Here is a 26,094-nt window from a genome sequence, read left to right as displayed (position 1 = left end):
ATTGTTGATGTTGATCCGGATTACACAGCAAACAGGCCCAGTGGGAAGTGTAAATAACAACAGCCTTCTTTTCAAAGGAGTTAAGCCGATTTGCCGGTGTGGAATGCATGAGCGTGCTCAACTGAATGCAAATTTACCGAAAGTTGAAATATTTGGGCGACAGAGTGTGCATGAGCCTCAAAATAAGAGAGGCGTGGCTTAAGTTTCAACTGCCCCAACATGGCAACTTCATAACATTGTCAAACAATTTAATATTCATTTTTTTTGTGTCTGGATGAGAGGAAGAGCGAGAGGGCGCTATAACATTTTCGTAAGAACACGACCACAGCTGGATTATTTTGTCCACAACGGTAAGTTGTTTTTGGTTGTGGAATGTTCATGATTATAAGATTACATTACAATTTCTCTCCATAGAACAGAATAATTATGGTGATCTAAAAGTCTAATTTATAATTATTTATAACAATGTTCTTGAAAAACAACTCTTTAAAATTCAATGTTCAAACAATAGAGTAAAGTTCGCTCGTACCCCCGTCCTGTTTGCAGGGCGGGGGGTACGAGCGAAAGAGTAAAGATGATCCAACCGAACAATAGAGGGCAGTCGACTACCTCTGATAGCTTTTGCTTAGAGCTAACAGAACACGAGTTTGAAGCTGGTATTGGTTTCGAAATGTGTACAATAATACAGCTTTACATTTTATCAAAAGATCGTTTTATCGATAAAAGGCAGATCTTCATTAGTTGCCAACTTGAGTATTTCACAAATGATTCGTTACTATCGATTGAACAAGAAAAACGACGCTAGAATGGGAGTCGAACCAGATACCTTAGAACTTCAGCTCCAGGATTTTCTTGCGGAGTTATCCGCCTATCTTCTACCAAAGTTAAGAGTTATAACCAAGTCACTAAAGAGAAGATTAACATAAGTCTGGTTCTCTTGGGCTCATTTTAAAAATTTTAATTTAGGGGGTTGCTTTTTGTACAACAAAATTTCAGTCGTCCATATCGGTGGAGGGTGGTTCACCACCAACTGGTATCGCAAACAGCCGTCGGGGCGATCTGGCCGAGCTCTCCCCCGGCATGCTGGTCTTCACGAACAGCTTGATGCGGTCCTGGAGGTCCGAATCCCGCCTGGACAGGTCCTGCTTGATCCCTTGGAGTCGCAGGGCGGCGCTAGACCGGCGTCTCTCCAGGTCCCGCTCAGCGGCCGTGACGGTGTTGACGGCGCTGCCTCGCCGCTTGAGGACGGTGGCTGCCTTGGCGGACTCGGCGGCGTGGACGATGGAGGCCCGGGCGGCGCCTACCAGGTCCGGGAGGCTGACCGGTAAGCCTACACTCGGTGGCGGCGAGTCACTCCGGAACGACAGACTCCCAATAGTGCTCCGTCTACTGTTGATGCTCCTAGCCGAGGCTGGTTTGGGCTGGCTCTGGCTATCACGGGTTGTTGAAGGTGGTGGTAGGGTTGATGATCGTCGTTGGGATGCAGTTTTAACTGGGCTAGTGTAAGGCCGCTCTGAAGGGTAGGTCTGTATGCGCACTCTGCCTCTCTGCAACCCACTCCGAGCCGATAATGAACATCTGCTCTGCCCACCAGACACCACCAACTCCTCCCCGGAAAGGATCGGCTCAGTTTCCCCCTCCTGATCCGGCACCACCACACCATCCTCGGAGTCACCTCCACCGAGTCCCTTGGCCACGCACACCGCCATCACGGCCGACCGGAACCGGTTCTTCCCGGTGATCTCAACATTCTTCACCACTCGGTTCAGCGCGGCCTCGGCCGAGTCTCCCCGGTGCCTCCTCCTCCTGATCGCCCTCGGCTGCTGCGCCGTCATCTTCTTCCCGAACAAATACGGCACGTCCTTCTCCTCAATCTCCCTCTTCGTGAAGGTCCGGGGAGCCGACTCCACCTGCATCTGCATGGATTCTAGCTCCTTCTCCAGCTTCTTGACCTCGCTGCAGTGTCGTACCTGATCCTGGTGCTCCTTCTGTTTAAGGTGTTCCACTCGCCTCTCCAGTTTCTTGTCCTCAGACCGGTTAGTCTTGTGAACCACCGCCATGGCGACATTGACACTCAGCCGGCGTTCCTTGGGCTTCGAGCTTGCTGTCTGGACACTCATCTTCGTTTGATACAGTCACCAACTCCAAATAAAGATTAAGTCATTTCAGTATACACCAAAAACGGCTACATCTCAAATTGTGTGTATTGATGTACACAGTTTTACCTAAGCCAGTAGCCCTTCTCAGCACACAAATTAATTAGACCGATTATGGGCTTTCAAAATGAGCATCTGCTGATGATCAACTCCGTAATTAGCTTATGTCATAAAACCATTGGCTTGAAAATAAAATCTCACACACAAAAAACGTAAGTTATCCATCCTCTCTGAGCGTACGTCCATCCAAAATTTGCATCAAAATATTGACGATTCCACGCTTTGTGAACCAGATCCGGAGTCCAACAAGCCAAATCCACGGGGTTTCTTCTACAACGACAAGCCGGCGCCAGATGCTTGAAACCAGGCCGAGGAAAAGCTCCAAACTACGGGGACAGAGATGCTACAGTCCCGCTCATCGATGGATACGGCTTCGTCATGACGAATCCACGAACAGATTGTGTCTATCCTTCGTCGTGACGGAGACGAAAATTAGCTATCATTAACAGTCAATACGGTATTGCCGAGTGCGTTATATAACCGTTGCACATTTCTCGGTTGTACAGTATCTCTGCATCGCATTAATAGCTAATCTAATTACATTATCCAGTCTCGTTTGTTCTATTTTTTACGGCTGCAAAATTGAAAGTGGTCAAAGTCCTCCTTCTGGTTGCGTTTCTAATTTAGCGTCAGAACGTACGTGTCGTGTGAATGACAAGTGACTGTAAAATAACCGACAGTGTGGCGTATCAGTTCGATACCTAAGAATGTTGATTCATTAGAAATCGATTTTTTTGTCACTTTTTTTCTGTTGATGTTTACAGAGACGCTATTCTGGGTTGCTGGAGGAAGTCTCTAAGGTGTCAACATCAGCGAAAGTTGTTGGCAGTATGTTCCTTTACAACGAAGACATTACTCTTTGACCCAACCAGGTATCAGTTTGGTGTTACCAACTTGGTTGAAAACATTGGAGAAATTTCCTGAGAGGAAATTAAGGCCAATGAAGATCGTTGTGTAAACAGCTCATCTTCATCCATTTAGTCAGCAAATATCAGTTGGCATCATCGTCATCGATTAACTGTCCTCATTTTGTCCGCACGTGCAAAAGAAACAAACAATTCCAAGAAGATGGTCGAGAGGAGACCAAACAATTCGTAGAAGTTTTGCAAAAATACTTCTCATCCACATACAACTGCTTCAGCTTGTGCAGTTTCCGTTCGGCAGAATTGCAGCAATAATTCCTGAAGACCTGCTCCAAAAATGATTGTGCGTCCAAGTCGTTTCTGGTCTTTGCCCTTCTCAGAATCTCCAGTTGTGTCTCAAGGAGTGGGGCAAGACCTTTTCACAGACGCCCAACCATTGTTCCCGATTTTGTCGAGGATGAATTTTCCGATCCATTACAGCAGGCAGGCTGAACAATAACCCACAGTTCGAAATATCATCCTGAGCCGAGAGTAGCTAGTATGATGATGCAACAAATGACGATGATAACTGTCTCCAAATCAAATCTGAATCTTTCCAAATATCTGTCCCTCCGCAGTGCCAACAGACAATAAATAATATATCCTGAAATCTTGCAGAAAGGTAACTGTCCACAGTTATATAAATAATTCCTAATATTAAACACTCACTCGCGGCACTACGACCCAAACAGTGGCTTAGGGCAGTGTTTTGCCACGCAGAGTTGTACACGGATCGATAGCCATCAAAGACAAGCCCTTTATCCCCCGTGGCTTAATCCGGCTCGAAGCTGCCTAATCCGGTTAATCCCTGGCCATTTTCGAGGACACAGTCTTTTTTAAGGAGGTGGTGATGGTTACAGCTATGAGAGTGGTTTCGATTACGAAGCCACGGTTCGATAAAAAAGTTTCGATCGGGGCTGGTGGCAGGATGCTGGAAGAGGAAACGAGGCGAGGTAACTGAAAAAAAACGCCTCTAAGGAGGAAGGTTTTGGCCCGGACGCACAAGGTCACCGAGACAGAGGCAAGATGGAATCTTAGAAATGAAAGTTCGCGGCATGTTTAACCTCGCTGTGTTAAATGCAGCGTTTCTGTGCAAAATGCAATATATTTGAAGGGTTTAAATATGAGGCATAAAGGGCGCCTCATATTTTATAAGCCGGTTCGAATTTCAGAGTTGACAAGATGCTGTAGCAGGTTTATAGAGGGCGCTAGAAACCGTAACCACTCATCATGTCAGGGAGGTCCGAAAATTCCTTGATTGTGTGGGTTGATCGGTTTGATGGCGCCCTCTGCCAGCTTTGCTAGGGGAAGGGTGCTTCAGATGCAGAACACATTTCAAAGTGACTTGAACCAAGACTACTTACTTCTTTTAAAAACGATGCCGAATTTGTACACATGATTTAAATGTCGGATCTTTTTATACCCAAACCTCTTCGATAATGGAGCCATTTGTCTTGTTCTTGTCAATTACTGTCTCTCATAACATTACTTTGAAAGGTGCGCCAATTCCCATCCAACAAGCACATAACAACACCACTCAATCAAATAAAATTTGACAAAAATGGAATTATCAAAGATAATTTTATAAAGCAAAATAAGGTAAGATAGAAAGCCAAGGCCGTCCGTTGAACCTGTAAGACATGAATTAGTGATCGCAAGCACCTACGGTTTAGGGAGATTCAAAACCTCTCGGAATATTGTAGCACCCATGAATAAACTTCGCCCCAACCCTCTCAATACCGATGCAAGGTCTGATGCAAACCACACTGCGCACTGCTGCAATACAATTTCACGACAGCGTATATTTTGCAATTAAATGTCATGTAGGCTACACAACGAGAAAATCATAATTATTCACTGGCGTAATTTGAATGTATCATTGCAGGCACGAGTATCCTGCAAACCTCGTGATATTTAAAGTCATACTTGAACTTAAGTATATATTCTGCAGTCACGGAGTTCAAAGATCAAGTACTTACGAGCTAAAACGGGTTGCCGCACACAATACACGATATCATCTCGGGTTGGGTATACTGGCTATTTATACCACATCGCAAATAACGCAATACCAATTTAGAACACCACAAATGCAACAAAAAATGTTTCAAAGTTCGTTGACTTGAGAGTCCAAAACCATATGAACCTTGGCACTTCTAAAATTAAGTTAGTAAAGTCAAAATTAGCAGACACAGAATGTTCAATTTATGTATAATATTATATTACACACTGAACCCAAATCACAGAAAAAACCGTCTAGTACGTGTATCAGAAGACATTTTCATTAGAATAAAGAATTAAGGAAATCAAGGGTCTCTTTTGGCTAACTCTTCCTTGTAAAAAACCACTGAGTTACCAAATTGACTTCATTCATTGGGATGTACACCAACACGCTGCATACATTTAAACTTAATTGCAATTAATTAACCTTCACTGTAGGCCTATATATTGGCCAACAGAATGGGACTTTGCAAAATCAAAACGAAGAGTTTCAGGAATCAGCCATGAAATTAGCCAAAAAGTTCGCTCAGAAAAGTTCGTGACCCAACACCAGCCGCTACTATCTCAACTATCGGTTCCAAAGATCGCTGTTGGCTAAGTTTAGGTCGGCCGAAGACAGACAATGCATTCACGAGGTCAACTCTGCCAAGAACAGCACCACACGCAACAACTCCGAGTAGAGCTAACATCTCACCGAGAGCTTGGAACTCTGTGAAAGGGACAGACTGATATTTTCACGGGGAGCTGATTTGCGAGTTACGGTAAAACCATCATGGAAACCGCGGCGGAAGCAATCCTGCCATCTTTCATCGAGACACGACATATCGTGACAGTAGTCATCGGCGTTTCAATCTTCCTTCTGGTCTACTTTCTCATCCCCAAGAACCTTCCCCCGGGCCCCCTCGGGTGGCCACTAGTCGGGTACCTCCCGGGGCTGTTCCCCGACCCCCTGGTGTCCTTCAGCAAGCTGGCTGACAAGTACGGGAAGATCCTGAGTATCCGTATGGGGCCGCAGCTCGTGGTGATGCTGAGTGACTACGAGACGCTGCGGCAGGCCTACGTCAGTCAGGCTGATGAGTTCTCAGACAACATGATCATGTCTTGGGTCTTGGAGAGCAAGCGGGACGTAGGTAAGGACTTAAAAGGATCAATAAATGAAGACCTATTTCTCCACGATCACATCAATCCCGAAGAGCAACTGACAAGGTAAAGCTCTTGACTATCGCCATGAACAAAGACACAGACATTGGGAGAGCGCCAATTATAACATAACTAGATAACTCAGTTGGTGAAGTGCCGTTGCGGCGAACCAGAGGTCGCAGGTTCACTTCCCCCTCCGGTCAAATTCCTTCCTGCTTCTCAATTTTAAACATGAGTTTAAAAAGACTTCTATAACATTGGCGATATCTGAAAAGAGAGAGCCAACCATAACGGTCAAAGCAGCATCAGAAAGGGTACAAAAGGTTACCCACAAAAATTATTCTCGACCATTCATGATGATGAAAATCACGCTCTTCTAAAAATATCCACATACCATTATAGTCCATCTGGAACCGATTTCCTCAAATAATACATTTGTAATAATAAATGTACAAACCAATAAGACTCTATGGGCCCAGGTATTCATCGATGACACCAATCACACAGAGAAAGACCGATGGTCTTTCACAACAAGAATTAATTTGAATTATTGACACCTTATGTAGTCATGTAGCTACAGTCAGTCAAATCCAAAATCACCGAGATACCAGTAGCAATAATCGTTTATTAAGAGAGAAGTACACGACAAGACTATTAGCAATGAGCTCAGTTGGAGGCGCACTTGATTTTTTTCCAGAGAGGTAATAGTTGTGACTGTCTCTTTGTCCATGTAGGTAGTCTCTTCTGGGAGAACGGTGAGAAGTGGCGCCAGCGCCGTCGTTTCTCCCTCAAGACCCTCCGGGGCTTCGGCTTCGGCAAGCGGAGTCTGGAGTCCCGCATCAACGAGGAGGGCCGCTTCTTCTGCCAGGAGATGGAGCGCCTGAACGGCCAGCCCGTGGTCCTGAACAACCTCCTCTTCAACGCCTCCTCCAACATCATCTGCACAATCGGGATGGCCTGCCGGTACGATTACCGAGACAAGGCCTTCGGGGAGCAGCTCTCGATTATGATGGAGCTCATCGAGGGGGTCCGGCTCCTGGAACCGGCCAACATCATCCCACCTCTCTGGCACTCGCGTTGGTACAAGCGCCGACGCGGCATGTTCAAGGCGCACGAGGATTTCCTCAGGGAGCATCTGGAGCACCACAAGGCGACCCTTGACCCCGATAACATCCGGGACATGATGGATGCCTACTTGGTGGAGATGCAGAGGAGGAAGGATACCAATGATCCCATACAGCACACGGAGGACGGCATCATACACAGCATTTCTGATCTGTTTGGTGCCGGGACTGGTACCCTGTCTAACACAACGCTGTGGATCATCATCTACATGCTGAGATATCCAGAGACCCAGAAGAAGGTAAGGCTACTTTATTTATTTTATTTTTGGCTCGCCATATCTTCTGACTTCTAATCTTTCCTTATCAGATAAGCTGCGATTCGCAGTCAACTACATGAAACCAAAGGACAGTTAGAAAAGTCAAGAAAGTTTAGTTTAGTTTTCCCGCACATCAGTAATTTATGCTTATCGTTGTCATGGCAACAGATCCAGGAGGAGGTAGACCGCGTGGTGGGAGCAGAAGGCGTCCCGTCGACCCTCCAGCGAGAGCAGATGCCCTACACCTGCGCCTTTCTGATGGAGATCCAGCGACTGCGCCCTCTGGCGGCCATCATCTTCAGACACCTCAGGGTGCCCGGAGTCAAGCTGTGCGGGTACAACATCCCGAAAGGTAACAACAAAAGTCACGCCCCCTTCATGAATATACATACTTACAAACACTGGACTTGTGATCAAAAGTTGTGATGAGACTTTGATTGTCACAAGTCTGCGAACTTGCAGGAATGCGGCAAATCTGAACTGGCAGAACCTTTCCCGATCCAAAAGACCAAGAATTATACGATAAAAGCATTTTCCAAGCGTCCTTTTCCTAATACAGTATAAACGGCCAACATTTGGACATCTTTGCCATTAACCTTACAAATAACCAACTTTGACTACCGCGGAAAAGAAAAGGAATGGCTATAAACCGTCTTGCCCAAGAACACATCCAACAACCATTATTCCCGTCTTGTTTCCCGCCCACATTAAAAAGCAGCTGCACTTTAGGTTACTGCTTTTATGCAATAATCTCTTTCTCTAAATTATTGTAGGAACATTCTGAATCACTCGTGTGAATTTTGCATGGTATAGTTAAAAAGAGATTCCAATGGCACAGGTCTACTTGAATAGATTCCAGCGTTATATTCCGTAACCTATACAATAATAGTAACGACGCCAAAAGAGACATAGCTTTGCAAGTGTACCTTCGCCCTTTTCCCGTGCAGCAATTCCGTGCAAAACAGCAGATGCATGGACTTAATTCCGTGACAACTTTAAGTGTCCACTACAACTTGACAAAACAATAACTAATATCATGTAATTTGGCGTTTCCTTTGTTCTTCCGTCTGGCCTAGATACGCCAGTATTTGGTAACGTCTTCTACATCCAGAACAGTCCCAAGTTCTGGGACAACCCGATCGAGTGCCGACCAGAGCGCTTCCTGTCTGCCGACGGCAAGACGCTGGTACCCAGGAAGGACTGGATCCCGTTCGGACTCGGTGAGTAGGTCATTTATTTTCTTGAAAAATCTGAAGGCCGCACAGGCAAAACCCTTGAAAGTAATCTTCTGTTTCAATTTGGAGATCTTCTGGATCTGTCTGGTTTCGTGGTTTTTTTATCGTATTGTTGTCGTCGTATTAATGTCTTAAAGTTATACGAAAATAAAACTGGCACTAGCAAAGGCTAACTGATACAATTTACAAATGGCAGGTTTTTTTTTTATCAACATAGGCCTACAGAAATACTGTACTGAAGTTTTTGAAATTTCCGTCGCAAATATATAAATACAGCCACGTGATGCGTGATGAACAGGACATAATACAATACAATGCTTGCATGTCGAGATAAACGACCTCATTCCCATGAGTTGTTACACATCTCCTTTTTTAATCGCTCCTTCATAATTTTAATATCTTCTTTTCCAGGGCGTCGCATGTGCCTGGGCGAGGCACTCACCAAGATGGAGCTGTTCATTTTCACGGTGACCGTCATGCAGCGATTCACATTCAAAGTACCGGACGGCGATCCTTTACCGCCCCTGGATCTACCCACGGGTGGGCTGGTCATGTACGCTCCCAGGTTCCGGGTGAGCTGCGTGAAACGCTAATTTTGGACAGAACACGGGAGGGAGTCTTGGCACTATAATATTACGTAATTTCACTCAGAAAATGGACTTCTTACAAAAAATATATAAAACGCATTGCTTTCGACTACTTTGAAATTATATTTCATATTCCTTCTGAACAGCTATCTTTGCGAAAAGACAGGGCCCATTTTTATTGGAAGGCCAATAGCTCAGTTGGTAGAGCGCCGTTACGGTGTTCAGGAGGCTACAGTTCAAACCCTGCTCCAGTCAATTTTCTTACTCGACAAAACATTCACTGAGTTTTACTTGTCAGCTTTACTAATTTGTCCTTGGTTGGGCGTGCTCGCACTGACTTGTGCCAGGTTTGACCAGGGACAAATTGCGCATGTGTGCGCAATGTCTGATGGTGGTTTCTCAAATAGATTAAAAGCTTACGCATATTTAAAGCAATGTCAGCACATGTGTACACGTTTTAAACAAAGACAGTACAGATAATTATATTCTCTTCATATCTATGATCTTGCTTGTGGCCCCTGAATATGAACAAGGAAATTTCCTGATGATATGGCCCCTAACAATGGATAACACAAACAGGCACACTGAATCCAAATCACTTGGAAAAACAATTCTCTTGGCTCAAAACATAAGAACTTTGCTGATATAAAAAAATTATTAAAAAAATACACAATACTCAGTTTTTAAGAACTTAACTTTTATTTGGCAGGAAGGCATTTCTGAATACGAAAACAAGCAAGAAGAATAAACTATTTGCATCGCGTAATATATATTTCTTTGATCAGTAGAAATAGTCAAATGTTTAATTGTTCATGAAACGAAATATGAAAAAAAAATTGTATTACGATATTTCTATCTATATTGTTCCAATATTTTGACAACTCATGGTTACTTTGACAAAGAGGTGTGGACGCTAACAATGTCTTCTAGCACTTTCGGTAATATTTCAGTGTGTCTTTAAAAAATTACCTTGGGAAAATCAATTGAATTGTTTTCAATGATTTGTGCGCTAAGATTATTGAATGAAGTGAAGGTTTAAGAATTATTTTGAAGTCCAGAAAACAGCATTGCAAAAGAATTACCTGTTTATACATGTAGTAATTATCCACTTGGAAAGTAGTATTTTGAAGATTTGCAAACAAAATGAGGTCTTTTTTCATTGTTTTTATGTTAATAGATTTCTTTGAATGACTACGCAATGTCTTTTTTTTTACAGCACCATGGAAAAGATACAAAAAATAATTCCCATATTTAAGTACTAAAAAGTGGTTGAAATATGAAATTAGTTCTTCAATTAATGTTGTATGTGAATCAATTTTGAATTGTGATAAATGTACACAGTGATATTTGTGATAACAATGGCAAACTGTTTTCTGTTATTTCCAAGAAAAGATACTGCATGAAGTAACTGATAGGCAGGGGCGGATCCAGGAATTTTTGCAGAGGGGGGAGGGGGATGGTCAGGCCTGTCATATTTGTTTATGTCTGATTGTTGCGGACAGGCAGACATGTCATCTTTTGTATTATTACTATACTTGTTATATTTGTTTTGGGTGTCAGAGCGGGGGGGGGGGGGGGGGGGGGGGGGGGGGGTTTCGACCACCAAAACCACCCCTCTGGATCCGTGCCTGATAAGTCTCTTGATATTTTTTACTTAATTGAACATGTGAATGCAGGCATGCTATTTATATTGGGAAGCAAGCTTAAACAATTTTGCATGTCAGATAATCCTCTGAAGAACTGAAATTTTCACGGGAAAAAAAACTTGAAAAGAGACTACTGTTTGTGTGATTCACCTTTGACCCTGATGTGTGTCTATATCCACGGCTGCCATCCGGGGAACAGCCTGCATAGGTTCTTGGGGTCTCTAGCCTCCTGTATCAGCCTGTTCACTTGCCCCTTGACGCTCATGGCCACGCCTTCCTCCACGCCCTGCAGCTTCTGCCGCAGCCGCAGCACCACCCGCTCAGCGACCTTGTTGACCTCCGTGCCCTCGTCGCTGCTGACCTCTTGACCTTTGACCCCGAGGTCGCCGTCGGTGAGGTCGGTGGATGTGGTGTTGAGCTCAGAGGCGTCCGGGTCGTTGCGATCGCGCCGCTGCTGTAAGGCCATGGCTTTGTGGGGGGACATAGTCCAAACGTACAGCGGATCGTACAGGAGAACCTAGCACGAGTAAAGATTTTATAAATCAGCCAAGCGTATGTATTTTCTTGCCTTTGCTTGTACTTAAAGCACAGGTTACAGTGAATAAGTATCTTTGGGAATTTATTAAAAAAAATGTGGGCTCAGCTATATATTCAACTTCTGACCTGACCTGAGGTATTGACATTTTAACCTTTGACCTTACCTGTAATATTGTAAGCAGCGCTTCCTGGGAGTTGTGCATTACATCCATGGTTTTCTCACAGCATCTGGAAAAAAAATATGAACAGGGAAAAACACAGAACTTTAACACATTGTCCCTTTTTGTAAAAATGCCAAACAGTCTCCGTAAAGAGAGCTTGCATAAAAAATAAATAAAAAATAAGTAAAAAAAACTGAAAGTAAGCAACTTCATGGAGCCGCTAAGCAGAATTTTCTGTTGAGCAGATTTAATTGATAAGCATGAATAAGCCAGGAACCAGTGACAAGCAATAGACACCACATGAAACTTTGGCTGGTAACCCAGTTTTGCTAAGCAACTATATTCTGCGCTTAGCAGAAAAACTGGCCGCAGGTCATATTACCTCCTGAAGACCCCCTCGACTCCGGCAATGCCCATCCCATCTACCAGGTCTCGGGTCAGTCTGAAGGGCACCGTCTCTGGGGTGGGTAGGATCCGCCCCTGCTCAAAGGCCACACCTGGGAAATGACAACATTGGTCAGTTTTCAAACTAGGCGTGGTCATATAAGAAAGAGGAGGGGTCAATGTGGGTTAAACCCATTTCTGGGGTGGGCACGATACGCCCCTGCTCAAAGGCCACACCTGCACAATAAAAAAAATTGTCAGTTTTCAAACTAGGCGTGGCCATATAAAAAAGAGGAGGGGTCAATGTGGGTTAAACCCCTCCCCCTGACCCATCTTTAAAAAGTCTGGAAGCTGCAAACTTTGTTCAGTTATAGATTCCGACATTCTCAGAGCGTAAAAACTTAGCCAATATTCTACCCAATTTTTCTGGAATTTAGAATCTAGTTAAGACTGGGAACCAGTGAAGACTGTGCGTACTTACCCAGATCGATGTGAACCAGCTCGGCCAGGTTACAGTCGATAAGAATGTTCTGTACATGTCTGTCGCCTAGGCCAACCACATATCCAACTGCGTAAAAGAAAAAACAATTGTGCATGTTGAAAAAAAAAATATTCAGATCCCTAAAAGACGCATTGTGCAAAATTTAAAGCTCAAGACATTATTAAAATTTGAAGCTCTGAAGAACGAGGATCAATTCTGATGTTGTCTTAACTACCCCCTCCCCACAAAAAAGTCTTGAGAAATTTTAGTTCAAATACTGACAAACTAATAAACAGTTTTTGTATCCTACCAATGGAAGATGTGGCCACACTCCTAGTGTATGCTAGCCTCCTTTCCAGCCACACGGCAGGGTCAGGGAACTTCTCCAGGAAGAAGTGACGGAAGACCGGCTGGAATCTCTTCATGACTTCCCGGAATTCTTTGTACTTCTTTCCTTGCTCGCTACTGCTGTGTGCCATCTGAAGAAAGGAGGCATCACAGCCAAATAAAGAAAATCAAAGATAAAATTTGAAGACTGTTAGCTTGCAAAATAATGAACTAACTGTCAATATCTACCAATAGTTGAGTTAAGATGACACGAAATTACTGATGGGATACAGTTGATATTTTGTCTTACTGCCATCTTTTTCCGGCATTCCATGGACGTGTTGTCCTGCGGTCGGTAGCGTTTGTGAGCTCCGAAGTCCGTCTTCTGATTTCCGATGAGGTATTCGCCAATCGGCATGGTACCCTCGCACCACTCCAGTAGGCCGCTGCGCTGAGACAAAGGCACAATCTGCAGACATGAGTCAAGAAACCAGACATGAGATTCAGAATTTTCAACAACAAAAACCCAAACAAACAAACAAAGACAGCTACATATTTTCAGTTCATATTTTCATTATTTCCTTTCCATTTTCTTTAAAAGAAAAAGAATTATTATTTTTCTATTAAGGCTGTTTCTTACTTTATATGTTCTGATTTGCAGTCTCCGTTTCCTTGTTTCTTGGTTCCTCTGGAGAAGCTTGTTGACCAATGAGAAGACTTGTTGCATGACAGCATCCTGCCTGAGGTCATCCTTGCCCTGAATAAGAAAGATTCTGATTGGTTACAATATTCTGACTTGTTAAATGATTGGTTTAGATCATTTAGGCCGGTGGGGCCATTATGTGATACCCTCAATGCAGTGAATATTTTTGAGGAAATTCAAGGGAATATAAACCTTCCAAAACTCAAGAAATTTCATATTTTTGACTACAAACTTTGACAAGTTGTCTTCGCCTGATGCCGTCTGACCCAACGCAAGTTATGATTTTCGGAAGGTTTACTCCTCCCGCCAATTTGAAGGTCCCCTCAAAATGACTGACTGAGACGATGTTGTCATAGCGACAAGATGCATCCACCGGAATCTCCATGGTCGGCATGGCAACATGCTCCAGATTTTTCAGCTGGGTCAGTGGTTGATTCGGAGGTAGTTTTATTGGGCCTTGGGAAAAACAAAGACAGAAACAAAATTGTTGTGAGTTCATTCAAAAGAAATAAATGAACTAAAAAATTGATTCTGTTACAGAACACCAGTAGGTGGGATGGGGCAATACTGACCGATTTCTCTCTTGCGATCTGAGACGTCCCAGTAAGCAAGCTCGATGTAAGAATCAGAGAGTTTCTCCAAATCCCTTATGATCTGCTGACAGCGTGTGGATCGCAGCCTGCCCAGCATGTGCTGTGCTGCCTGCATTCGGGACTGTGAATTAAACAAATTGGTTTGGCATTTAAAATTTGACTCCATGATTCCCAAAAAGAAAAAAAAATTGATCTGAAAAATTAAAATGTTGTACTGACTTCGTCGGCATGGCTGGTGTCGTCTTTCATGGAGTTGGCACGGGCAAGTCGGCCGGTCCGCTTGGAGGTGATGATTGCATCTTTGTTGGCGTTTGCCAGGGCAAGAATTATGGGCAGGGCGTGGTGGGGGTGGTCTTGGGCGGTTCTCTCGATCAGCTGGTGTGTGGAAAGACAGAAATAGAAAGTGTGAAACTCTAGTCTGGTTATTTTTGTTAGATGAGGTGCTCCATAAGTAGGGGTGGAGAGAAGGTCAAATAAGCAACAGTGAAATTCAAGTCTGGTTATTTTTGTTAGGTAAGGCCCTCCATATCAATGCATCATCCATAAACACAATATCAGTCTGATCATCTTTGTAAGATGAGGTGCTCCATAAAAAGGGGTCAAAGGTGAGGTCAAATACATCCTGCTTCTCCATGCAGCATTCATGTGTGAAATTTCAGTCAGATAATTTTTGTAAGTCGACCTAAAAGGTCAAATACAATTTTCAGTGAAAACGAAAATATCATAAACTTTTTTAATGGCCTCACCTCATTTAAGACGTCATGGAAGAGTTGCTTGTCTTGAGTTTTGGTGGTCATCCTCGCAGCCAGTTGGTACAGTAGCGGGAGCAACTTTCGGCTTGCAATTCGCTCAAAAGAGGACTGTTCACGAAAAAAAGCAAGTTTGTTAGTTGAACCCTAGACTTGAATTTTCCTACATAAACTCCGCAAAATAAAAGTCCTTGTACCTGAATGAGTTGGTTGATTTCGTCCTCATTGGAGTTGTCAAACCACAACGAGCAAACCCGGAAGACCCTCATGTCGTGCTCCGCGGTGCCAAACTCCAGGCACTTCAGGTAGCATTCCACGGCCCTATGCAGGAAGTTTTCTCTGTCTTGCATCATGGAGCCCAGCTCCCGCTCGTCGATCTCTGATTGTTTCTCTAAAGTTCGGGCGTAACGACTGTTGGTCCAAAATCAAAAAAAAAAAAAAAATGAAACCAACTTGTTAGTCTGAAAGTGGATTAAATACTCACACTCACATATAGAGTCTGACAACATCCAACACATTGTGTTGTCATGATGACCTTGATGTGAGGTCAACTCATTTAAATATCCACACAAGATGTGAAGATACTTTGAACACATTATTGAGAAACTGGCCAATCAGATAACAGGGAAAGGCAGCGTTGTCCAAATGCATAGCAACGATTAAATTGTAGCGGGTTTGTCCTTGGGCAAGACACTTTGCCACAATTGGTCGTTCTTCTCCGAGCGTAAATAGGTACCTATGAGTATGTGAACACCAGCAATCGTGGACTAGGGACAAAAGGGTTAGGGCACAAACAAAGGGTCCACGATTTAACAATAGTCCATGATTGAAATTCGTGCACAAAACCAACAAGAGCTGTTGTTAAAAAGTTAGTACAAACAAAGGAATGAGGATAGGGACAATATGGGGTCCACGATTGCCGGTGTTTACAAAGATGGGCGAGTGCAGAGATGGTTATTATAATTTATTTCAGCTTCTGCGCACCGAAACGCCAGAATCAAGCTGTATACTCCTCAGGGAGCTGAGATGGTCTTTGGAATGTTTTATAGGCCCAGTGAGCAGGGTTCTTAATGATGTAGCTTTACCTGACCCTATCACCCATGGCGAGGAGCTCTTCGTACTCCTTCTTTGCCTGTTTCATCAAGGCTTGCTTGTCCTCGTACTCGCTGGACTTCATATAGTTCACGATATTTTGGTACTGGGTGTCGGCGAATCGGGCCAGGGAGAGTTGAGACTCGATGGCCGGTGGGCTGGTGTCGTCCCGGAGGTCATACATGTCAACAGCCTGTTTTAAAAAAGAGGAACCCAAGACCATTGGTCGAACCCAAGACCAATGAAATGTGGGCTGGAATTTCGTCTACCATTGGGATGCATTTCTAATACATACTGATTGAAATTTCAAAATGTGAAAAGGTGTTATGTCAAGTGTCAATTTGAAAGGCCACAGAAATTTTAATTGTCAGGATTCGAACCCCAGACCAATGGATACACACCCTTTCGAAGTACTGTTCAATGATGACGTTGGGGCTGTCGGAGTTGGTCTCGGCCTGCCAGTTGCCGTATATGGTCAGGACTTCCGGATGCAGGGATTCCGCAACGGGATCGTCCATGGAAACCTGTGATGTAGTAAACACATGCCAGCAATGAGGGCGCTCTTCCTCACAACAAGCTTAAAACGTTTACCCGTACCAAATACTTTTTCCACAATCAGCAACACTACCGAAAAAACCCATTGCTGAAGGCAGTGAGTGCTCAAGTTTCATGAGTATTATAAAATGACTTGAGATGGAGACTAACCCTGCTAATTTTGTCCAGCAGTGCCTTCATGAGGTGCATGGCGGTAGTCTTCTCATTGCGAGTCCAGTACACCTTAGCCTCCTCAATCAGCCGCCACCACGAGTGATCGGTCTGGAGCTCCTCTGGCCTGTGAAGATCATGTAAGGTGGCCAGAGCCTTTTCTGCAATCTATCATACAATATATTTAAAAAAAAAATTAAAAAAACCCAGATTTTTAAACTGATGGCTTGACAACAAATGTTTTGCACAAACATGAAAGTTATCTGAATTGAGGCCTTGATTCAAGGCCTAAGGTCATGGCGCTGCTAAGCACGTAACTTTCTGCTTACAGAGCCATCTTCCATGAGACCGTAAGCAGTAAGCAAAAAACTGTTAATTTCAGAGACAGGAAAAAAAATATTTTAAAAATTCAAGCACATGCAAGTGTCGGCATGTCTTCCTTGCGAAATAAGCTTAAGCTTAGCACAACTTCACTGCTAACTGTTTAAGCGTAAAATTTGCCAAGATAGGGAGATAATCAAAATTTGGGCACATTTTCATTGTGAAATGTGCTTAAGTTAGCATGAATTTACTGCTTACTGATAAGCATAAAATTGACTCAAGATAAGGAGATAATCACAAATTTGTCAAGCTATGTTTATTTTTAAAAGTCTATTTTGAAAATTTGCCAAACCTGGAAGCTTTCAGCTTTCCTGGCTATTTCTGTGTGGTTCTTGAGGTGAGCGACGAGTCCCTCGTAGGCTTGGGTACGGTTGTTTGCATCACTCTTCTCCAGTAACAGCTGGAGCAGGACGGTTCGAAGGGCCAGGGTGGGCTCGGCAAACTCAAAGTCATTGTCCATCAGGGCCAGTTGGGAGGTCCAGCTCTGGAGGACCGAGTTCGGCTGCTGGTTCCTGAAAGTTTTTTGAAATTTACAAAAAGTTCCGCACAATTTGTTTCGTATAAAATAAACCATTTAGGGAAACTTACTAAGTTCACTTCTATTTATAAAAGGTTGAGAAAAAAAATGGAGTTTGATTTAAACTCGCAATGTTACAGAAAACTCTAAATTACAAAATTAAATAAAACAGTGACTTCTGTGATTTTTTAATGCAGAAAACACATATAATATCGTAATTCCAGAGGAACTTTAGATAGAACATAACCTGAAATGGCTCTCATACAAATATAGAGTCAGAAAACAGCAAGTGCATCATTGTCTTTATGAACTCTGACCCAGGTCAACTTATTTAGATGTTTGCTGGACATGCAATTAATACAGATATGAGGTTGGGTATCCAGTCTATTCTTACTTTAGTAGCATGGCGCCAAAGTCTTCCATCTCCACCAGGCCCTGCAACCTGGATAGCATCGGGTACACACTGTAGGCACTCTCAATGCTGACATGGCACAACTGGTGCAGGGTGTCCTTTCGTGCTTGTTGCAGGGCCACTGTGAAGGATTCAGACTCTCCATCCCGCAGACAGGAGAGGGCAGTATACAGTGACTGGTGGTAGCCATTGGAATTAGTCTGGTTCCTGGACCAAACATTAAAGTAAACAAAATAATATTCAAACCTATTTGTCTAAATGTTTTTCTTAAATACCGATATATTCAATACTTACATTTCAGCTACAATCTGATACATGAGCGGCGTTAAGTAAACGTATTTTATGTATTTTTTTATTTTATGCTATTTTTTCACCCTACCATTTGGCAACTTGTTTTATTTAAAGAATGAAAAATCATCAAAATATGGAAGACTTTCCCCAAATATAAGTTGTCTGTAAAACCTGATAATTCTCAAAACATTTCAATATTTTTGGTCTAGAATCACATCCCCTGCTCTAATTTAAATTTACAGTTCAGATTCAAAATTCAACCATTGCAACTTTACATCCACAAGGATATTTCTAACTTCAATGATTTTAGGAACAATTTTTTTCTACCTGTCGTCAAGCTCCATATCCCACAATGCATTTCTCCAGGCGGCCTCGTACTGGAACTGTACCATCTCCGGACCAAAGGTGACCTCCTCTGACCTCAAACCTTGGAGATACACCGTCATGATGTGGCTGAGGCCAAGATTCTGCATCGCCTGCTCGTGAAAATGCAATATTTTAGATAGTTGACTTCAAGAACTTCAGTCAAGTGAAGACACATTCAACTTGGCCCCAGGTTTATTGCCCAATTGAGGTTTGTGTCCCATTTGCGAATATGAAGACGAATTTGTACGAATTCTGGACACTTCTCACCTGCAGTACTCCGACTTCTTGTGTCCCAGTCTGCGACGATTTGGAGTGAAGCTTGAGATCGTAGGCGCTCAGCGCTTTGCTCCAGTCTCCCTCGTGCTCGTACGTGTGGATCCTGAGGGTGACGCAAAACATACAGTGATCAAATAATTCGCAACTGACGACTGTCTGCAGAATTCTGAAGAGGTGTTGTAGTCAGTTTCATCACAAGCCCTCACATGTCAATCTCAAGTCTATCACAATTATTGTTATTATTATTAGTGACAGGACTTGTGGTGGTCTTGTGAAAGGACTTGTGATTTACCTGTGACAAGACTTGTGATGACCTTGTGGTGGTTTTTTGGAAAGACTTGTGATTTACTTATGACTGGACTTATGATTTACTTATGAAAGGACTTGTCAAAAGACTTGTGATGGACTCATGACTTACTTGTGATTGGACTTGTGATTGGACTTGTGATGGACTTGTGATGAACTTGTGATAGACTTGTGATTTGCTTATGAACGGACTTTTGATGGGCTTGTGATTTACTTATGACTTGTGATGAACTTGTGATGGACTTGTGACAGGACTTGTGATGGACTTGTGATTTGCTTATGACTGGACTTGTGATGAACTTGTGATGGACTTGTGCCTGGACATGTGATTCACTTCTGACTGACCTGTGATCGAATCAACTACTACACTATAAGCAGGTAACAAGTTTACCAATGGCTCCTCATCGAACTTGCTTTTCGTGCCTACCTTGCGTATGTGTCGGTCAGCCTCCCAGCCCCGCACCCATACACCCCGTCGGGCTCTCCGATGCTGCTGTAGGCTTCTAGGAGCAGGCTCTGGACGTTGATGTTCGCATCGTTGGACATCGAGCTGAGAGTCTCGATGTCGGAGGGCTGGCTGAAAGACTGGCTGCCACGGCCTAACGATGAAAGCTGGCGGGACCTTGGAAAGGTATCAAATATGGGCTAAATGTCGGAATTTGTTGTCTTACTTTTACCCATTTGCACCTTGACTACACTGTTTTAGACTGGATTTATTCCGGGATAAATCCGTAAAATCATACAGTACTGGAGCAGTTCTGGGCGGTACGTGGAGTAACAGGCAGGGCAGATTGGGGTGGTAATGGGACGTATTATAAAAAAGAAATTGAGAAAGTTGATCATTCAATTTTGAATCCTCACCTCTGTACATCGCACCATATTTCCGTGTACAGGAGACACGTGAAGTGCGCTCTGCAATTCTGGGCTGCTTTGGCTACCAACAGGTAGTTCACGTCGAGCCAGAAATTGTTGTCCCAAGCTGTGCTCTTTGTTCGGCTATGAAAAAAAAAAAAGAATAATTCGTCATCCAATTTTAATTTAAAATTTAATTACTTCCAACTTTCATTTCCCAAACTTCAAATTGGAAAAAGAGCTTCAAAAGAATGCAGGAAAATGAAGTCACATTCTTTGTGGCTGACCTATCGGGTCAAAGTTCATGACCCACCTCTGGGTTGGTCTCTCTTGTGTCCTCAAGTAATGCATGACGTCAAGCAGGGTGCGGATTGACCTTTGACCCAGCTGACTGGAGGAAATATCTGAAACAGCACAAACAAACAAATACAAAATTAAAATTTTTAAAAATCTTGTCCTTACACACATTTTTTCAGGCTTAACAAAATAACTTCAACTCGGGTAAGGTCATGACAAATACAAACCTGCAAAAGGCACTGGTGTTGGCGCGCGACTGCCGATGGCGCTGTTGCAGTGTCCAGTAAACACTGCCTCCATACGCTGCGACAGGACCCGTCGATACAGGTCGTTCCCGGTACTCAGAATGTCATGGAACAGATAGGGCAGGACGTTTTCCGCGAACTCCACCTGTCGCAAATTAAGTATATCAATCAACAATTAATAATTTTAGGTTGTGTTCTATTAAATTAACACTGGAAATCTTTGTGTTTAGGTGTTCATGTATGGCTTTATGATAGAGGACAGACACACAAACTAGTGCATTTCACTAATTTTATCGACATTTTCACTTTCTTTCTGCTGTAGTTGTTAATTTTCACGGGAAAAAGATGTGTCCTCACTTTGACTTTGCAAATCGGTTCCAGCAAGAGCAAGATCTCGTCCTGCAAACCGCCACTTCGGATCAGGGCGATGGTCAGGTTCCTCACCCAGTCGCTATGGTTACCCCCAGCTGGTTGCCATAGCGACGGGTCTCCAATCGTCTGTGCGAAGGAAGCACTGGAACAGCGTGGCGCTTGTTTGCTGACGACCTGTCCAGCAAATTGACCAAATAAAATTGTGACGTTGCATTGAAAGTTTTATATTATTTTAAGTAAAAGGCCTGATTTTAAATCGTTGATCTTTATAAAGTTTTTGAGAGATCATAAACAAATACAGTGAGCAGATAGTTATAGAATTAAAAATAATTAGGGAAATAAAATGTTTTTTTTGGTACTACCTTCTTTTTACTTGGTTTGAACGGATTCAAATAGTAGAAAAGCTTGTCTATGTTTCTGTCTTTGTACATATCATAGCAGCGTTGACCCCAGGTCGTTGCTAGGACTGTCTTCAAGCAGTTCGCTGCGGCTTCGACGGTATCAACACTGAAAGAAATAAAAAAGTACCTCAGATTCATTTTCTGGGTTTTTTGTTTTAAATATTTTAACTGATTAATCTTTTTGCTAGTCCAAAATGCACACGTACTGCAGTGTGCATATGTTGAATGTTTAATTTTCCCCAAGACACAATGCAAGTGTATTTGAATTTGTACCTTGATTGTTCATCATGTCGGTTTTAAGGCCGTTGTCCAGTCTGTTCTGGGTTGTTGAAAACTTGAAAAGTACGTGAGTGATTTGAATGATTCTTGTACTAAATAAAAGCTTACGAATGGGGCTTTCATATCCTAGATTTTGAAAGTGCTACATGTAGAACTTCACTAAAACAATGGTCCCGACATTTGGGTCTCGTTTTGTTTTACTCACCCTGTAGTGAGTTGTCCGCATTGGGATTCTAAGATAATCTAACAATGTGACTTACTTGGGATCTGTTAGATACTCTTTCAGCAGATGAATGATGACGACATGTCTGGACATGATCGGGTCCTTCGCGAACACTTTCAGCGCCGTCGAGTAACAGGCGTTCTTTTCGGTTTCTTCGCAGTGCAGGGCAACCGTGGATAAATTCGGCGCTCCTATGTCGCCAAGGCAACGAGCTGGGAACAAAGAACCATAATTGCAGATTTATAATTTTCTGTTCAAAGCAGATTGATTGTCAACATGTACAATTACCATGGAAATGCTAAGCACACAATTTTTGCTATCGGTTACCAACCAAAATGTCATGTGATTTTAAATGTTTTGACTGGTTCCCTGCTGATTTTTGCTGAAAAAACAATTTGCTACAAAATATTTGCAAGGGGGGAAGGGGGGGGGTGTCTATTTGCCATCTTTTACTTTATACCTGCTTCTTCCTTCACGACTTGCGCCATGTTGTCCGGGGAATCAAGGCGGCCATCTTTGTTCCCGCTCAAATCCACCAGCTCAGTTATGAGTTGAATGATCGTCCTATCAGAACCCTCTAAAAGAAAGAAAGAAAGGATTATCGTGGCAACATTTTGATGACCCATTAGTCCATGTGATGTCCCAAAACACCTCATCACTGTACAATTTTATGAATTCATCAGGGAATAAGTGGGAAGTATAAAATGTTTTTTTTCTCCAATATCAACCAAAATTGATTCTTTACCTGCACACTGTTGGACCATGACCGACAATTCCTCTTTCCTCGTGGCAAGTTGGTGATGCAGATGTTTGAGTCCCTCCACTCTCAGAATACCCGCCTGCTGACTGCCCAACATCAAGAAATGATTCACCTCCTAAAAGGAGAAAAGTTTCGACGGGAAAAAATATGTCACCAAAATAACTAACAAATTTGTGACTCACTGCAAAATTTAAAGACTGTTGTTCAGAAAATGTACCTCCATCAGAGTGAACTGGCTTTTGGTGTACTTGTTGGACCTCTGGGCTGCTTTGGCTCGGGCAAGCCTGGGTGAATCCGGCAGGGGGTCCAGATACTTCAGCGCACCGGACAAGCTGGCAGCATTGTCAATCACCAGCAGGTTGATCAATGACAGAGCCTATTTCCAAAATTTTAACCAAAAAATTGTGATATTGTTTTGACAATCTTTTTTTAAGGTTAGAGTTAATAAATATTAGTTCTTCTTTAAAACCATGCATATCCAAAAAGAATCGCAAAGTTCCGTTTTAAGAAAGAGCGTTTTGAAGGAAAAACTGGCACAGATGCCAAATTTCTTATCAAACAGCAAAATATGTTCCTATTTAATTTGGAAACACATATTTATCAATTCAATTCTGCTTTACCTCCTTGGCGACCTTGTCTTTTTTCTCCACCAGTGGAACCAAAGCGCCCATAATAACATGCAGATGTTTTCCAAGCTCCTGCATAAAATGCAACAATAAGGGGTAAAAATAAATTAAGTCTTTTGAAATATATACCTAGCTATTACAGCGAAACCACGGCCAGATTTCACGGGCATCTAGTATTAAAGTTGCTTAGCAGAAACAGGTTAGCAGCCACAAAATCATGCAATTTGTATTGTTTATGACTGGTTCCCGACTGAATTTTTCTACGCAACCAAAATCTTTACTGCTGCTTAGCCCCATGACATTTGGCCGAGAAACTGTCCAAGAAGTTGAGTAAATGAAAGAAATCTTAAGTCGCAGACCTCATGACAGTTCTCCAGTCCCGTGACGCAGACAGCGTGCAGCAGATCGACGCAGGGCCGGGCCAGACGAAGCCCCTCCCCTTCTCCAGACTCCGCCCCCTCCTGGATAGTGTGCACCAACGTGTAGATGACGTCTTGCAGCACCATGGCCCAGGATCCGCCCAGACCGGTGGGCAGCTCAGCGAGGAGGAGAGACACAAAGAGACGGTAGGCCAGCACCATGCGATGCTTCTCATGGGCGCGGTGCGACTTGGAGATCTTAATGTGGAGTGCTAGGAGAATCTTCTGAATATTATCCTAAAGTGGATCAAAATGGAGAACTTAAAATAACTGACATCGTTGTATCAAGTTAATTCAATAATATTCACTTGTTTGCCACCACGTTTGCCACCATGTTTGTTACTGTGTCTCACCATGTTTGTCACTGTTCTCGCTGCGTGTACCAATGTGTCTGTCACTATGTGTGCCATCTTGTCAGCAACTGTATTCGTTACTGTGATTATGCATTCAATGTAAACATGTATCTTGCAGTACATACTGTATATCAGCATGTCCGTCACAGTGTTTGTCACCCTGTATGTCGTTGTGTCTTGCACCCAAATCACCACCGTCTTGGCAAGCAGTGAGACCAGTTTTAGCTCCTTCTGTGTGGCCACACTTGCTTTGATTGAGACATGCATATCAATGTGTCTGTTACTGTGTTTGTCATCAGGGTTGGGACAAGTGATTGTCTGTCACTCTGTCTGTCACAGTGTCTGTGCAACCACCTGACCTGTGTTTTGGCAAGCAGTGAGACCAGGGTCAGAGCCTTGCTGCCTGCGTGGCATTTTGTTAGGTAGTCCAGCGTTGCCTTGATGGTGTAGGTGGTGAAGAACGGAGGGTTGGGTTCTGGATCAGTGTCACTGCAAAAACACACCAAAGAATGGAAGAATTTATTGACAAAAAACCTGATTCGGTAAAAATGAATTAGCAGATAAATAGGCATCAAAGCTATGTGAACAAAAAAGGCAGGCATGCATGGTGGTAGTATGGTTCTTTTCTAGTTTTCAAACTATTACAAACCAAATTTGAGTCCTGTTTTGACATTATATAAATTGGAGTTTCAGCTCCAAGACAATTGTTTAGTTTTCCCTTGGATTTTGAAAATGAATTTTTCCATATCTCTGATTCCACTTGGAAGGATCTGCCTAGAATCAACAGACAGACAAACAGACAGCCAGCCAGACATACACTTGATGGAGGACAAACAGAATGACTAACAACCAATCAAGCATGTTGACAAAACAACACAGAGAGCCAACCTACCTGGTGAACTGAGCCACGTCACTATCGTCTGTGTGAGGTTCATACAACATGGCAAGAAGCTCCACGACAATGCTGTCCAAATGGCCTTGGATCATGTTGTTGATAGTCTAAAGAACAATCCAGAAAGTTTATATTGACGACATAGGATGATACTATTTACTCAACTAAGAAAGATTGCATGAACAATAAAGTCACACGACCAAAAGTCACATGACCAAAAGTCACTTGACCAAAAGTCACTTGACCAAAAAGTTAACATGACCTAAAAAGTCACGTGACCCAAACTCACTTCCTTTCCGAGGGTGTTCTCGAGAGCTTCAAAGCACGACACCGCCAAGATACGCCTCTCCTTGTACTCAGCACTTTCGACATCCTCGTCTGCCGCCCTCGTGTGACCAAACAGAGGCAGGATGTGAGCAATGGATTGTGGGAAGGCATCCTTGAGCAGCTGGATCCAGTCGCTGTCGAGGGCCTGCGCGATGTCGCGTAAAGTGTCCAGGCTCTGCAAGGTGACCAGGTGGGGGATGACCGCTCCGTGGTACCGTCTGGCAAAATGTGTGGAAAATATGTTTTCAGAAGAAAAAAAAATTTTTTTTTTTTTTGGACACAATCAAACCCCGACTACTTGATAAAGTGTGATAGTTTAAGGCCTAAAAGTCCAATGAAGTTACATGTTATTAGAAAAGGTCTTAACTGATTCATGATTTCAGCATTTCTAAAAATAGCTTGAAGTAACCCTCCATATTAGACTGGCGACCTGTACCAATATTGAAATAAGGACAGGCAGTGGCTTCACAGATCCTAGAATATCATTGGTTGCTTAGCGATATTTTTCCGTAGTCTGATTGGCTAAGCTCTTGCCTTCAAAATGATTAGTGGGGACAAGGTGGTATGAATATTCCTTCTACTTAATATAAAAGAAATGACAGGAAAAAAGGCAGAAAAAAAATGGCAAACTTTTTTTAAAAATCCACACCACTTGCCTTTTG

General features: G+C 43.1%; 3 protein-coding genes across 3 annotated transcripts in view; 1 reads left to right on the top strand and 2 right to left on the bottom strand.

Annotated features, from left to right (window-relative positions):
* Positions 1 to 198: 198 nt before the first annotated feature.
* Positions 199 to 3,813, bottom strand: LOC119746470. The gene has a single exon (XM_038223432.1). It carries the CDS (start codon positions 2,118 to 2,120, stop codon positions 993 to 995), a length of 1,128 nt encoding a protein of 375 aa, XP_038079360.1. The 5' UTR covers positions 2,121 to 3,813; the 3' UTR covers positions 199 to 992.
* A 1,752-nt stretch (positions 3,814 to 5,565) lies between these two features.
* LOC119744887 (cytochrome P450 2U1-like) lies at positions 5,566 to 10,054 on the top strand. Its single transcript, XM_038221080.1, has 5 exons — positions 5,566 to 6,246; positions 6,991 to 7,619; positions 7,806 to 7,989; positions 8,714 to 8,857; positions 9,284 to 10,054. The coding sequence occupies exons 1-5, from the start codon at positions 5,889 to 5,891 to the stop codon at positions 9,463 to 9,465; spliced, it is 1,497 nt and encodes a 498-aa protein (XP_038077008.1). The 5' UTR covers positions 5,566 to 5,888; the 3' UTR covers positions 9,466 to 10,054.
* An 85-nt stretch (positions 10,055 to 10,139) lies between these two features.
* The window catches only part of LOC119744889 (serine-protein kinase ATM-like), a 31,848-nt gene continuing 15,893 nt past the window's right edge, over positions 10,140 to 26,094 (bottom strand). The window contains exons 28-61 of the mRNA XM_038221082.1: positions 25,395 to 25,650; positions 25,106 to 25,212; positions 24,573 to 24,702; positions 23,801 to 24,097; positions 23,436 to 23,513; positions 23,033 to 23,191; positions 22,801 to 22,930; positions 22,516 to 22,632; positions 22,093 to 22,267; positions 21,515 to 21,659; positions 21,138 to 21,326; positions 20,763 to 20,925; positions 20,552 to 20,642; positions 20,248 to 20,382; positions 19,814 to 20,008; positions 19,072 to 19,183; positions 18,766 to 18,914; positions 18,130 to 18,354; positions 17,511 to 17,730; positions 16,838 to 17,005; positions 16,534 to 16,656; positions 16,126 to 16,325; positions 15,238 to 15,451; positions 15,038 to 15,151; positions 14,511 to 14,666; positions 14,271 to 14,412; positions 13,931 to 14,154; positions 13,636 to 13,752; positions 13,306 to 13,464; positions 12,979 to 13,147; positions 12,669 to 12,755; positions 12,186 to 12,300; positions 11,807 to 11,870; positions 10,140 to 11,622 (exon numbers count right to left, since the gene is read on the bottom strand). Of these exons, the coding sequence (XP_038077010.1) occupies positions 11,275 to 11,622; positions 11,807 to 11,870; positions 12,186 to 12,300; positions 12,669 to 12,755; positions 12,979 to 13,147; positions 13,306 to 13,464; positions 13,636 to 13,752; positions 13,931 to 14,154; positions 14,271 to 14,412; positions 14,511 to 14,666; positions 15,038 to 15,151; positions 15,238 to 15,451; positions 16,126 to 16,325; positions 16,534 to 16,656; positions 16,838 to 17,005; positions 17,511 to 17,730; positions 18,130 to 18,354; positions 18,766 to 18,914; positions 19,072 to 19,183; positions 19,814 to 20,008; positions 20,248 to 20,382; positions 20,552 to 20,642; positions 20,763 to 20,925; positions 21,138 to 21,326; positions 21,515 to 21,659; positions 22,093 to 22,267; positions 22,516 to 22,632; positions 22,801 to 22,930; positions 23,033 to 23,191; positions 23,436 to 23,513; positions 23,801 to 24,097; positions 24,573 to 24,702; positions 25,106 to 25,212; positions 25,395 to 25,650 (5,473 nt within the window). The 3' untranslated portion in view covers positions 10,140 to 11,274. The remainder of the gene's footprint in view (positions 11,623 to 11,806; positions 11,871 to 12,185; positions 12,301 to 12,668; positions 12,756 to 12,978; positions 13,148 to 13,305; positions 13,465 to 13,635; positions 13,753 to 13,930; positions 14,155 to 14,270; positions 14,413 to 14,510; positions 14,667 to 15,037; positions 15,152 to 15,237; positions 15,452 to 16,125; positions 16,326 to 16,533; positions 16,657 to 16,837; positions 17,006 to 17,510; positions 17,731 to 18,129; positions 18,355 to 18,765; positions 18,915 to 19,071; positions 19,184 to 19,813; positions 20,009 to 20,247; positions 20,383 to 20,551; positions 20,643 to 20,762; positions 20,926 to 21,137; positions 21,327 to 21,514; positions 21,660 to 22,092; positions 22,268 to 22,515; positions 22,633 to 22,800; positions 22,931 to 23,032; positions 23,192 to 23,435; positions 23,514 to 23,800; positions 24,098 to 24,572; positions 24,703 to 25,105; positions 25,213 to 25,394; positions 25,651 to 26,094) is intronic.

This window comes from Patiria miniata, unplaced genomic scaffold (genome assembly GCF_015706575.1).
Source record: "Patiria miniata isolate m_02_andy unplaced genomic scaffold, ASM1570657v1 HiC_scaffold_7, whole genome shotgun sequence".
In the NCBI taxonomy this organism is placed as follows: domain Eukaryota; kingdom Metazoa; phylum Echinodermata; class Asteroidea; order Valvatida; family Asterinidae; genus Patiria; species Patiria miniata.
Note: the sequence above shows the minus strand (reverse complement) of the source record. Positions and strands in the feature narration are given on the sequence as shown.